General features: G+C 42.3%; 1 protein-coding gene across 50 annotated transcripts in view; it reads right to left on the minus strand.

The window, feature by feature from the left end:
* The window catches only part of LOC144120523 (basement membrane-specific heparan sulfate proteoglycan core protein-like), a 329,407-nt gene that overhangs the window by 73,096 nt on the left and 241,431 nt on the right, over positions 1 to 14,880 (minus strand). For all 50 annotated transcript variants that reach the window (XM_077653043.1, XM_077653042.1, XM_077653040.1 and 47 more), the window contains 13 exons: positions 13,910 to 14,058; positions 12,741 to 12,848; positions 10,246 to 10,319; positions 9,814 to 9,954; positions 8,262 to 8,444; positions 7,397 to 7,483; positions 7,224 to 7,307; positions 6,620 to 6,738; positions 5,816 to 6,041; positions 5,605 to 5,707; positions 4,766 to 4,839; positions 4,275 to 4,415; positions 3,796 to 3,996 (listed from right to left, as the gene is read on the minus strand). In XM_077653043.1, coding sequence (XP_077509169.1) covers positions 3,796 to 3,996; positions 4,275 to 4,415; positions 4,766 to 4,839; positions 5,605 to 5,707; positions 5,816 to 6,041; positions 6,620 to 6,738; positions 7,224 to 7,307; positions 7,397 to 7,483; positions 8,262 to 8,444; positions 9,814 to 9,954; positions 10,246 to 10,319; positions 12,741 to 12,848; positions 13,910 to 14,058 — 1,690 coding nt within the window. The remainder of the gene's footprint in view (positions 1 to 3,795; positions 3,997 to 4,274; positions 4,416 to 4,765; positions 4,840 to 5,604; positions 5,708 to 5,815; positions 6,042 to 6,619; positions 6,739 to 7,223; positions 7,308 to 7,396; positions 7,484 to 8,261; positions 8,445 to 9,813; positions 9,955 to 10,245; positions 10,320 to 12,740; positions 12,849 to 13,909; positions 14,059 to 14,880) is intronic.

The raw sequence follows: 14,880 nt of genomic DNA on the forward strand, positions 1-14,880 counted from the left end.
AGGACTGCATCAAGCAAAATGCACTTTGTGCGGTGATGCTGTTTTTACACCTTCCTCAGCGAAAATACATTGGCAAAAATATTTATGAACAGAATGTACAAAACGAGTTGGCTCATCATTTAGGAAAGCAAATAATTAAATTTTAGGCATAATGTGAAAGCCATTAAAAATAGCAGCACCACACAGCTCTGCTCCTCCCGAATAAATTGATAGCAAGCTAATTTCAATTGTGCAAGGCAAACCAGAGAAAAAGCCTGCAAGGCAGAGACTGTATATGTAAAATCACGAACAAAGATACATTCGGGCCCCATTAATGTCACCCCAGTTAATAGGGACGACTGGAAATATGGACAACTTTTCTGGAGACCAAACTTTTTCAATGTATTTATACCTCCTTAATATGAAAACTCAAGGTCCGGACAATGGACAGGGAAGAAATGAATGGAGTTCATTGGGACCCATGTATTTTTGTCCTTTAATATGGACAGTGATGAGAACAAAATCCCGAGTGCCTCTGCCAGATGTCCCGCCTCACATATTTGCAGTGAAGGACACCAGCAAAAGGAAGTGCGAAAAGGCAAATACCGTAGTAATTGCCTTTGTGTACGTGTGTGTGTGTGTGGTTTCATGCTTTACAGTGAAGAAGTGCCCATTCGACGTGCCTTGCCATTGCCACACTGCATGAATGGCTACGAAAAAAATTCTGTGCGCTACTCTTAAGACCGCATTCAGCAGCACTCAGCCTAGTGAGTACAGAGTTCTTGGGTTGCAAACAATCATAGCAGGAGATACTTCATCACACCAAGAGGAGCCATCACGCATCTCATGGACCACTAGGTGCTTCAAACATGCTAAAAACTGCACGGCATGATTTTTAAAATAATGGCGACCAGAATAATGCACAAACAACTTCCAAGATTGCCCAATTTCCACTACACTGCCCACCACCATGCAGTGAAGCAGTCCACAATTATAAAGATTTTTTTCAGTATTTCTTTTCTTTTCACGATTCGTTATTATGGCAATTCGATTGACAGACACTTTGGCTCGGGAACAAAAGTGTCCATATAAAGAGTCACGACTGTAAAAGAATTTGAAGTCTGTGCGCACTTTATTGAGTCGCAGGAAAATGTCACGGGAAAATGACTGTAGTGTTGGCTGCACTACTCTGATACCATCTTGAAAAGTGTAACGAAAGGGCGCAAAATGAGCTTTTAAATGGAATCAAAATGGCGGCTGGTTGAAAAGCGGTATCGGAATTGTGGTTGCATTAAGTGGAATGGCATTTAGAAGCTTGTGCTCCATTTTTCAGCCATGTGACTTGAGAATATTTTTTAGTACATTGGGATCAGTTTGAGTGTGGATATTTTGCAGAGATACAGTTTAACATACATTACTATAAAAAGATTTTTCTAAAAATCTACTTTTTAGTGATTTTTTTTGTGATCTCAAGACCTGTGTCCCCCTTAAAATGTGCGAACTTGTGATGCTCTCCTTGAATGGTTTGGTTTACGGGGGTTTGTCCGAAAGCGACTCAGGCCATGAGGGATGCCGTAGTGAAGGTCTCGGGAAATTTCGACCACCTGGGGTTCTTTAATGTGTACTGACATCACAGAGTACATGGGCCTCTAGAATTTCGCCTCCATTGAAATTCGACCGCCATGGCTGGGATCGAACCCGTGTCTTTCGGGCCAGCAGCCGAGCGCGTAACCACTCAGCCACCGCGGCAGCTCGATGCTCTCCTTGAGACTGGCCAGATTATCCAAGATATTACTGCAAAAGCCCTGACTGGCAAGTTTTTAGTGGTGTTTATTGCAACTGAAGCCAGCTGTTGTGTTGGCATTGTCCTGAAGACTGCAGACATTATGATAAGCTGGTTAAAATGATATGCGCAAATCAACATTACAGAACTGATATGCTATTTATCATTCACATGCAGTTCACACGCATTTCCTTGTTTGTGCATGCGTGCATGTATGTATGTATGTATGCCCATTGTAAATAGCCTTTGCCTCTTTTCTCAATGCTGTCTCCAATCTTTCTCCCTTCCGCCTATCTCTTTATTCTCTCTTATGTACACTACCCTTTCCTCTTGGGACTGTTCAGATGCTCAACATGAATGATGCAGTTACAGCAGCTGGCACTAGTTTGCTTCTCGATTAAGCACGACTACTACTGTTATCGTCATAACACTGCATGAGTAGTAGTTTATGCAAGCTTTAGTACTATAGCTAAGCACTCCCCACATCTGTATTTTTAGAAACAAAAAGTCCTGGCACATAGCCCAGCCTAATTAATACAGTTTACTCAACAACATATACAGCCATAGACAACATTCACTTTGGTATCACTTCGCAGTCAGGAAGAAAACTATTGTTAGTAGCAATGGAACTTGGCACTTCAGACCACACTACTGCGATTCCCTATTATGCCCATAAATGAGTGATCTGGGATGTGCACATTTGGTTTAAATTACTTTAAAAAATAATAACAATGTGAACAATACTCATTGTAAAACAATATTTAAAAGCATGTCATTGACTAATTGACCACTGATCACTGTAAATTTTTAACGTTCGGTTTATGCTACACAAAACACCGTGCATATGTCGCACTCTACACAGCAGCAACCATGTTGATATTTGATATAATAGTATACTAACAAAAATTCACGCACTGTAAAAACTACTGTAAAAACTACATGCAGCAGTCAAAGATACCAGACTGGACTCCCTAGAGCTGTAAGCTGTGTCAAAAGTCACCCATTACTGAACACTCAGTGGAGCTACATCAATCAAAGCAATGAAAAACAGCATGTGTATACCAACGTTGCACCAGGAAGTACAGCAGTAGCTCACAAATGGTTATCTACTCGTCTAATTTGCTCCCGCGCATAATTTGTGCGCCCCCAACTTTTCTGGCCAGATTAAAAAAAAAAATCTTTTCTCGCATATTTTGCGCTTCCTACTGAGCAAGCACACTAGCATGCATGCAGGTGCACGCAGAACAGGCTTGTGAAGATCGGCATGGCCACATCGCCACATGCGGCTGCGAAAGGTGAGTAAGTGGTATCTAAAAAAGTCTAATTCATTCGTAAATTTATTCCGCTAAGGAAAAGTACCCGGCTCGCTCGCACCAGCAGTCACCTTTCCGTAAAACAGCTGCGAGAACAAACTTCCGGTAAGCTACAGAGCATACATTGCGCCAAAATCTGAAACTAATGGACTGTTGGTTGCTCTGTTTGCCACTACTCAGGCAGGGCGCTTGCAAGGAGGGCAGCGTTTTATCGCCTTGTATTTCCATTTACCTCTAACCGCTGGCTTTGCGATTGCATCATTCAGTGTTTATTGCTTTGAGCTGCGCTCATGCATCATGCCACCATGCGGGAACTACATAACGGCAGTCTGTGGCAGGTGCAGGGGGAGGGAGGCATGCATCTACTTGTTTCTCGCCAGTGAGGGGCTCTAGTTGTGGGGTCGACTTATAAGCGGCAATATATTGTATACATTGCGCATTATGACCTTTGCAACAGTTCTTCTAGGACATGTTTGCGAAACCTCCACGTAATTTTTACACCCCCTTTTTGAAGCCTTAATTTTAGGAAAAAAAAGTATGCAAATTTTTCTGTGTCCTCGTTTCTTTGCACTACGTTTTTCACATTGAAGTTATGAACCAACAAGCCCAAGCATATACCCTTCGCAAATTATGAGAATAAATATGGAACAAATTAACAGCTGACACATACTACTTTTTTGTTGTCTTATTAAAGTGCAAAAAAAAATTTCAGCCAGTCACCTTGTTTCCCAAAAACTGTGCTGGAAGTGACCAAAACAGGGTCTCTTTCTCAGCTGGATCACCAGGGAAAGACGAGTAGCTGACTTCATTTATTGAGGGGTTGACAACAATGGTCTCCGTGACAACATTGGAATGGTACCGGTTAGACAGCTGGAAATTGTGAGCATATGGGTCTCTCAAATCCTGCAATAGCATCTTGACCTGTTGACAGAAGAAAATCAACATTTCAGTTTTTCCTTTGCTTTGCACATCAACAGTCACGTTAATCAACCAGACAATATTACTTAAGTCAAAACATTGTTCAGCCTTTGTGACAAATTAGCCAAGAACTAGCATGTATGCTATAGGTTTATGTCCTGGAAAGCTATAGTGTTACTTAGCCTTTCCTAAAACTGGCATGGAAAGAAACATATTTTAGGCTTAAAAGTCTCCATGTTAATTGCTTATACAGAACAAAATACTCAGGCCTGGCAATGCACCTCGTTCCTGTAGTAAGAGCTGCTGCTGCACTGTTCCGTGACCCCAAAGCAGAAGCAACGAGAGCAGCCCTCTGGGTTGGATGCCTCCAGGTTGAAGTAGCCTTCCTTGCAGCGATTGCAGTTTTTGCCTTGCACATTGCTCTGAAACAAGAGAAACGTATAGGGGTGAAACAAGACTGCCCTGTGCTTTCGATGCTGCCCGATTCCATGAAAACTATGCAGCAGCAAAGCTCACATTACTGGTTACCTTGGAACACTCAAAAATGGCATATGGAGCACTTTGAAGCAATCAAATATTGTCTTTGGGATGTTGCACCCAGAAATCGGGAGCACAGCGAAAGTCATATTGCAGAATTCCGGGGCTCCAGTTTTAGAGTGCTGAGGTGCAGAGTCAGAGATTTCTTCTTTATGACACACCAGACCGTACTGGACATAGGCGGTAAAAGTGGATCACTACCGCACGTTTTGATAAACATGCCAGGCAAGCTTACCTTGCATGGGCAGTTGTCTCTGACATCGCACTCCTGTCTTTTGCTGCCCCTGTTGTCACATCTGCAAGAAGGTACTAAGAAAAGGAGAGGAGGAGTGGGAAGTGGAAGACAGACGAATGCTAAAGTTGGCAGTGCAAGAGACATTGCAAACGAGCGCCTTTCATTTTGTCTTTCCTCTGCAGTCTCTCTCTCACACACACACGCACACAAACGCACACACACACACACACACAGATAGAAATGTCACTATAGCACACACTATGCAGCTTCCACTTTGGTAAGGCAGCATTGAAGTGTGTCTGCCATTTTCAGGATGCTGACCAAAGCATTGATGGTGCAGTCCATAGACTTGACACTTGGTGTCTGTATACTGTTTTAACCTTCAATGAAAGGTATAACTACAATGCAGGGCAACAGAAGATAATACACATCACTAACTTTATATGTGAGAGTAATTGTTTAAAATGCAGAAATGGGTAATTGCATTCAGTTACATCCATTCAGATGAATTCATATATGCATAAAATTTTGTCATTATGCACATTAAGCATGCACAAGCTTCATAAGAGCAATCTTTGCTGCCATGCAAATAAGTGCAGATGGACTAATGAGTTGAGAAGATTGCTGTGCGCTCAGTTTTCTCCTTGCAGACAACATACTGGAGAAAAGCAGAGCAGTTTTCAAAAGTAGCCTGCATCAACCACCTAAAATCTCAAGTGGCCAAAGGTGGTATTATATATTCTGCTCTATTCACTACAGGGTGGAACTGAGATGAAGAGAAGCTGCAGTCTCTAAATCTGCTAAATACATACAGCCTCAGTAAAACAGCACACACTTACCCAGGACAACTTCGCAGTCACTAGGAGTGCCTCCAGTGGCGTCACCAATAAAACCAGGTAGGCATTCTTCACAGTATTCACCCTGAGTGTTGTGTTGGCAGTTCTGCGAAACAAGAGCAAAGAGCGAGACAAAGGCCAATTTGTTTTGTGGACACGAATGAAAGCAAGCGCAAAGTTCACGCAGCAGTCAGCCACATATATTGATACGCACATTGCAGGCCCCAGTCTCAGGGTCGCAGTCACTGGAATGGCCATTGCAGAAGCAGGGCACACAGAGTCCCAGGTAGAGGCCTGCCCCTGAGCGCGTGTAGCCGGCATCACAGTCCTCACAAGAGAGTCCCTTGTAGCCAATGGGGCAGCGGCAATGCTCCACAGCGTGGGCCAGGGCCTGACCAGTTGGATACTCCACAGCGACGTCCAGGGAGGCTTCCACAAGGCTACAGGTAAGCATTAATTTTCTCAGGATGCATTTTGCAGCATTAAAAAGCAATATCAACGCCACTGAGTGAAAGAAAAGGGCATAATAGTGGTGCAGTATTAGCCAGAAATCAAGCCCACCTCACCCAGCATGCAACAAATGTATATGGAATTTTTTGCCCCACAGTTATTGTGTAACAGTTAACGATGCAATATGTACATGCTTGTTTCATTCTGTTCTGACTTATGTTGCATGCAATACTACATAAACCATACAGTGCAATGCTTTTGCCATGTTCTCAAGATACCCCATTATTTACAAGGCCACAATACTGAAAGTTTGCCAAAAGCCATACTGGTTTAATTTCTTGGCCCGGTGATTCTGATGCGCTTCTTGTGATGACTAGAGAAAGTGTTCCAGCGCTCTTTTAAGCAAACTGAGTGAGCTGGCACACAAACCAGTCGTCATCAAGCAAGTGAGAGCAGGAGGTTAAGTCGAGCTCCCAAGTCTGGCAGAAACTTCACTGCTGCTACTCCACAAAATTTATTTCTTTCAACAGCAACTGCCCATCAACTGTGTGAGAACATGCAAATTCACCTGGCAGTGTCAGTCTCCTCACTAAGAGTAGCCTTAATAAGAATCGAACTCAAGTCGGCAAGCACCATCAGGAAATGTTCCCTGGTCGCTGGTAGGCCGTCTGCTCTGATCCACGATGTCTGAAAGAGGGAAAAAGCAGAGTGTAGCTTAATGCCTCCACCTGCACAGGGTTGGATAATATACACGCTTAACTCTTGAAAGAAAGAACCGAGTTCAAAATGGCATACAAGTGCACACAAGTGTCATATGGCTTCATGAAATCCAGTTAATCATAAAAGCTACAGCTATTATCCCGAAACACACTTCGATAAGGCTTGAATATAATGCTTTGCATGCAACTTAATTATTGATATCAACATCATCCTTTATAACTGCCTTAGAGTTATGTTTCAGATGATTTAATACCTATTCCACAGGTGAAATTCTGCAATATTTGTTCAGGCAAAAATTGCAGGCAGTTAAATTATGATTGTCAAATGGTAGTTTTCTTGTATTCACTTCAATTAGGAGCACTAGACCTAAAACTGCCTTTCTTGTAGTTCATTTACTGTAGAAGCTTTGTTAAAGTGGTTGTACAAACAAAATCAATGAAAACATCACTCACCTCATACATTGGAATGGACACGGTTTGTGGGAACCTGAGCTTTAGCCTCTCGGGGTGCCTATAGATCAGGATGATCTTGTTTCCCTGCAAGTGAGCGTAGTGTGCAATAAACAACTATGGCTAAGCACAGTGACCAATCAAAGCAATAATGGGAGGCCTGGAGAAAAACTTACTGTGATCTGGACATCAGGACTTCTGCTTTGCCTCTCCGTACCATCACTTCTAATAGTGTAGTTCAGAAATCCTCCATATGCAGTAACCTGTTGACAAAGATAGCACAAGAATGAATTATGTGCTCGAATGATTTCCAAGTGGAGAATATATTGTGGGAATCACTATGCTGAAGTATGGTTCGGTATATAGGGTTTAACGCCCAAAAGCGAGAAGAGCTATAAGGGACACCATGGTACAGGGCTCTCAATTTAAACTACCAAGGGTTCTGTAACGTGCACTGGCATCACACAGCACATGGGCTCCTTGCGTTTCACCTGCATCAAAATAAGGCCGCTGTGGCCAGGAGCTCCCCAGCTAAGCTATGAAAGACCACCTTAGTACACCAAGCTCCTATAAGAACCACTGGCACAGTGAGTAAGAAAACTCGATCTACAGTCATACAGAATAGTACAAACCATGCTTCAGTGATCAAACCCTTCTGATGTGTTATGTAGCAAAAATTAATGGGGGCCTAATACTCTTGCAAGTAAATGCCACTTGTGAGCTTCTTCAAACAGGCAGCAAAATCAATTTTTGTTACATAATGAAAGGAAAGAGTTGAAACACAAAAGCTTGGTACGTATTATCCTTGGGACAGTACTGTTCACTATCTTCAGGTGACCGATGGAGAACATCAGTTATACAGCACACACATATAAACAATAACAATGATGTGGGCATGTGTCTATTTTGTGTCCGAGTTTTGTGAATTGCTGTACGTTACCATCTCACGAAAGTTTTGGAGGTGGAAATGGGCCACGTTTTGTCTTTTACAACACCCCTTCAACATATATTTATGAAGCTGTTCAGGAAATAAATGCTCACCTTATCACCCAAGAACCTCTGGGGAAGCTGCCAGTAGTAGGACTGTCGGGGATGTGACGTGAAATCCTGATAAACCAGCTCCTTGCTCCTGGGATCCAGTTTCAGTCCACGGTCGATTGTGGTTGCCCTATCCAAAGTTGTCAGGAGGACTCCTTCAGTGCTAGTGGAGAACCTGAGCAGCTCCTGGAGAAAGTTTACATGAAGCAACAAAGTTGTGGCTTTTTTGTGAAACCTTTACACTAAAGCAAAATTTTAGAAAGAAGCTTGAAGGAAGAAATGTTCCAAACATGAATGCAGCCTTCGAAGAATCAAGATAGCAAGAAACAGCTAATCTCATATTAAAGGGGTTCTGAAACACATACCAAGGAGAGCTCATCAACTCGCTCAATAACTGCATGCACTGTGTTGCAGTGAACACCTGAGCCAATAATACATTTCTACATGCATCAGAGAACCTACAATCACGCGTGAAAGCTGGCGAGCCCTTTTCGACAACTTTTTCATGCTCGTACCGTCCTCTTTCACACTGCTCTTGCATATACCTGTTTAGAGATGGCTATTGGTTGAGTGTTTAAAGTCCCCCTGTGTTGGGGCCAGCGGAGGAGTGCCAATGGACCTTTGAGCATGCAAAAAGTGATAAGAGGAGAGGAGAAGGTGCGAAGTCAATGAAATTTGAATTTTAACTACAGATAACTCAGCTTCTACAAAGTGAATCAAAAAAATTCTTGCTGAAAGATATTTGTGAAGTGGCATCTTATAACGTCACATGCGTACTCCAACTTTATTAGAGCCCCTTTCAGAGCCTCTTTAATGGCAGACATGAAAAAAAAAGACCCTTCACTACCCAAATAGTTAGAATTGTCCAGTAAAAACAGGCTTCAAGAAGTGCTGGTTGCCACAGCAAAGAGGCCTTTAGCAATGCGTGACTAGATAAGTGGGGAACCAAAACTCAATTAAAGCATGATTACAATACTCAACAATATGTTATTAAAGTGCAGCTGTTGTGGGTGAATTCTTTGATTGAAGAAAGTGTAGTTTTGTTATTTATGTACTTTTACTGCTAACTGAACTATTAAAACTGCATTCACAGATGGATCTTGACAAAGCCGCTGCTGCACTCCTGCTCGAGTGGCACATTTAGGATTATGAATACATTATTTTAATTGTACAGAGAGTTTCATGGTACTGTCCATCAGCTGCTTGTCTGCTACAGAGGTGGTAATGAGGCACGAGGTGAGCAGCCAATCGCGTGATCATGGATGAGTGTGCACCCCTACCCGAAGACAACAAAGGTAGTGCAAGGTAGTTCCTTAGGGCAGCAGTGCGACCTACTACAACACCACGAATGCCACGCAGCCTATAAACAAGCCATTAAATAGCTGTGGTGTAACACTATAACAAATGCAACTGTAAAGACTACTTACGACACAATCTTTACCATCACCATTGCTTTGATGCCTATCATGTACTAAACAGCACTTTGCAAGTGTTTACAATGAGTGCAAAGATATTAAGGACTCAGTAGGCTAGGGTGAAAACAAAGAAAACACACCTGCTCTCTGTGGTAGAAGCTACTGGAACAGGACTTCGTGATGCCCATGCAGAAGCATTCCACACATCCAAGAGGAGAGCTTGGGTGTAGGTGGAAGGAGTTTGCCTTGCATTGGTCACATGAGGCTCCTGTGACCAGGGGCTGGAAAAAACAACTGAGCTGGCAGCACACCGACATCTGTCTGAGGTCAAACGCATGCACAAGCAAGACTCGATGTTCAACATTCAACAACACTCCAACATCACTAAATATATTCAACAATATTTCTGTAGCACCATGGTGAGCCATAGCAACTGTCGGTCTCTTACCCCATTTGCTAGGTGCTTGATGTCAATTTCAACCTGATTGACACTGTGACTTGCTGTCACAGCTACTGACAAACTTAAACACCTCAAGTACAAGGCAAAAGGTTAGCAAGATGCATTCACATACCTTGCACTGGCACAAACCAGTGGATGAGCTACGATCTGCACTCAGGCTGCCAGCTACATCGCAGCGTGGTGCACCTGTTGGAAGGACATAGTTGCCACCACCGTTAACATAAGTAGGCAGTTGCAGCTAGAACATACTAAGAGAGAAATAAGTGCTCATTTTCATAACAATTTTACAATCAGCTAGAAGCAGTCTAAGTCATTACAGAATAACTAGACAAACACATGCACAGGGCAGCATGCCTGATGCAGTGCGGGACACAGAGCTGTAGTTTACATTAGGAAGAAATCATTTTTACTTTCAAGACGTCATCCTAATAGCACCAACAACTATACTGTTAAAATATTTGTACTGATATCTATAACAATGCCACTCTCATGAGCAACTTACAGATAGAAGCTGCCAAAGCATTTGAAAGCACTGTCAATAAGTTTAAAAGAAAAATAATGCCATTTACATGCAAATAGTAGCTTAGGATAAACATATATATTTAAACTGAGGTTACCTCTATCATATATGCAAGCTTTGACATGCAAGCCATTTTAAAGTAATACACCTTCATTACTCACTATGTTGTATAAAATTTGTTGGCCATTGCTCCCTACACAGACTAAATGCAAAAACACTTTCACTGAGCTGGTGGTTGCAGTATATGCATCATAACAACAATAAAAGAATTAAAGCTGCCCAGAATATTAAAAGGCATCGTACTGCAGACAATTTTTTTAATGCAGCAAGCAGCAGCAGAAACGAAAAAATTTGCCTAATATAACACCAGCCATGCATTATTCCTAAATAACCTTTTCAAACTTAAGTTTCTGGAAGATCATTCAAGGCCTCATTCAAGATCATTTATAAATGCATGCAGCTAAAATAATCTAAATGTGTTAAATCACATTTTTGTGATTGTGATTCTTCCAGAAATTATTTTACATGTCATGACTGTGAATACCCTAGCCTCTTAACTTCAATTACATGCAAGCAAACATTTTGTCATGTTAAGTGCTCATAATCAGTTGAATGAAAATTCCAAAACTCTTCAGAGAAAATTTCAAACTGCTGCAGCACTATAGATGTTATACAAAGTGCAACAAAGGGATGAGAGGCCACATTCCATTATCTGCCTTCTAATATTTATGTCAAGACAAGCAAAGAAAAGTGAAGGCGTGGCCAGACAGAGAGGTGCAATGGATAAGCATGCCATTAGGTACACAGCATCCTCACATGCTCAAGGTTAGTAAGCGGGATTCCACACACCACAATTGCTCTCATCAGACATGTCTATGCAGTCTGCTTTGCCGTCGCACCTTTTGCGAACACTGAGGCATGTTCCATCAGGACATCTGAATTGGTTATAACCACATGCTGGGAGTGAGAACAGCGTGAGTCAGTGAGACACATAACAGAAAGCACAGCGGCAGAAGATGAAGCCGAGAACATCCGCAAGAGGACAGACACAGAAGTAAGAAAAGACCAGATGTAGGACTAGGATAGAAAGCCGAGAGCCAGACTTAAAGAATGACACATAGCGCAGGTGCCACTGAGGCAAGAGATATTTGTCACACTTAAGAAAAACGCATTATAAAGAGAAAAAGAGCATGTGCTACAATTTAACAGCTGAACTATGGATGCAGAAATGTTCCTAGTACATGCTGCGGCAATATGAAAGTTACTGCACTGCATGGATTAGTAACCTAAGCCTAGGCTAAGCTAAGTAGACAAACTGGGAAATATATGTAGTATTTTCTCTATTCTCCGAGTGTCTTCAGTTGTCATGTTAATGAAGAGAAATGGAGAGAAGCAAGCACATTGCTGCACGTTAGATGGGCAAAAAGGCATTTATAAATGTAAAAGACTCTGATATTAATATAGCAAGACCAGTATAAAAATGCACCCATTGAACAGATGCACTATACTTACAGTGATTTGAATCTAATTATGTTGTATGTCTGGGTCATTCTAGTGAATAAAAAAAAATCTCTAAAAGAACCACTTTATAGCCACCCAGCCTAAACTATATTTTAGCTTAAACTTCATTCCATAATATAACACCTTTGCTCATACTGCTGGGAAAAGTAGGTTCCATAGCCACAAGCAACCAGAGCTAAATATTTGTGAAGTGTTGAATACTAAATGAATTAAGATGTTGCTGCAGGCTAGTTGGTTCAAAAACATTATGAAGCACACAGTTCGACACTCCATGCTTCAATGTTTGTGTTGCATTGTATGCCTCATCAAGAATAAATGCATCGTCTTTATAGATATAGACCATCTGCAAATTGGTTAGTGAATAAGCTGGCGCTAGAAGCTGCTCGGTAACATTTTATGATGGCGCCCAATTATAACCATACTTACTAGAAGAAAAGATTAAAAATTAGCTTCATATATGTAGTTAAAATTTACATGAATGGCAGCTTTATTTGGCATAATATTCTGATAAAAATGATCATTAGAACTAATGTCTGCAGCCCCCCAAGAGCTCACAAATTGCTTACCGCAGTTCTGTTCATCGGTGTAGTCATTACAGTCGTAATGGCCATCACATCTTCTCCTGTAATCTATGCATGACCCATCACCACACTGGAACTGCCCAGGTTCACATTCTGCAAAAAAATAAAAATGTTCGAAGATTGTGATCAGCAGTGGAGTTTACACGGTATTTAGATTGCAACATTACACATTTACCAAACAACGGAAAGTAAAGAAAAAAATGAAAGGAGAAAAAACTGGAAAACCTGCAGATTCTACTAGACAGCTTCAGACAAATTCCAGATACCACAGAGACCTTCCCATGATGAATGAGCCGTGGCCTAGTTGGTTGGGTGCCCGTCTCGGCTGCGGGAGATGGTTGGTTCGAAACTCACCGCCGGACACCCACCGGTAAAAATGGGTACAAGCGCCCCCCGGCATGGCGCCCGGCTTTCTTTAGGGGTGTTCGCTTGGGAGAAGCTCCGCAAACCACGCTGCGCCTCCCGCGGGCTAAGCCGCAGTTTCAAAAAAAGTGGCAGGGTAGGGCGCATCAGCTGCAGCTGCAGGTGATCGAGATTCGAGCCACGTTGGCCGAAGGGGCACCACCTTTAGCAGGCTGCGAGGTTGTCCGAGACTGGGGCTTCGCCCGCGAGGGGCGCAGCGGGGTTTACGGAGCTTCTCCCAAGCGAACACCCGTAAAGAAAGCCGGGCACCAGGCCGGGGGACACTTGTACCCATTTTTACCGGTGGGTGCCCGGTGGTGGGTTTCGAACCATCCACCTCCCGCAGCCGAGACGGGCGGCCAAACAGCTCACGAAATGCCCATGCAAGGCCTTTTAAGTGCAAGTATTAAATGATGTAGCAGACTTAATTCAGCTCTCAGTGAGGATTCGAACACAGAAAACAGACCTCAGGAGTAACAGTCATACGATACCTCAGCCCATCATGTTGTGCCTCTGAGTGACTGCAGTGTGCACCACAGCTCAGATCAGAGACATTTCCTAGTGGCTATGGCAGACATACACTCTGAACCAATGCATGCAGACATTTTTAATTATTTCCTCTAATCACCCTGCACAAGAAAAAAGTGCATTTTATAAAGCATTCTTAGTCTTCTTGCAGATCAACAGGCAGGACTGATAATGGTCCTTTTCTTTCGGTGTCACACAACAGGCTTTCTGCCTACAGGACATACCTTTCAAGTGGCAAGCTCCATCTGAAGAACCGGGTGGGTATCGCTCATAGCCTGGAGCACAACGCTCACAACGCCTGCCTTCAAAGCCAATTGGGCATGTGTTGCAGGTCACCTGGCCATCAGCTTCCAACACACAAGATGGCGAAAACCTAAAGAGATGACATGCAAGGATTCTCATAACTAATGAAGTATGGTTAATGTAAAACATAACAATAAAGTATTATTAGTATAACTTATCACTGAAAAAAAAAGAAGATATTTTATATTTATTTACAGGAGGTACAAAATAACTTCAGTCATAAAGTTCATGAGCACTAGGCAAAGGAAACATCTCCTTTCACTCTGAATAATGGCAGTTTCAGAATTGCCTCTCTTCAAAAATTTTTTTGAATGCTCAAAGTGCAAAAAATCATACATGCACCCTTCGTTTATGCAGAAACAGTTGCTGTGCATTGCTGTGATCCAGCAGCAGTCGAAAAGCCTCAATTGTGCACACTGAATAAAATGACCACAGCCTATGTGAACTATGACTTAGTTCACAGTGAAGAAAAAAAAAACAATCGAACCATTCTTAAAACTAGTACTCAGAGATAATGTTATGCTCTTAATGTTTTAATGTAGAAAACATATCGGTTCCATAACTCAAAAAGTGCTAGCAAAATGACCCCTGAAGGAGCAAAGTACTCTCATTTGTCATTTCAGCACTGTGTCAGCTTTTTTTCACTTTGTTCTTGCCTGGCAGTTATCCTGCTTTCATGTATGCACATCAGAAATGAGCTGACAACTGAGTAGCAGAGCAGGTTTTAATGAAGCAGGGCAATGTGCAGAGTATTCACGAGGCAATTAACAGAATGGCCAAAGAGCTATGCATGCATTGTTTCAAGCTGCCTGTGCTACAGCTTTGTAGTGTTTTTCAGTATATATTTCTTCTGTGCATTCTGGCTTCCCACCCTCTGCAAGCTAAATGATGC

The sequence above is a fragment of the Amblyomma americanum genome, chromosome 2, assembly GCF_052857255.1.
Source record: "Amblyomma americanum isolate KBUSLIRL-KWMA chromosome 2, ASM5285725v1, whole genome shotgun sequence".
Taxonomy (NCBI): Eukaryota; Metazoa; Arthropoda; class Arachnida; order Ixodida; family Ixodidae; genus Amblyomma; species Amblyomma americanum.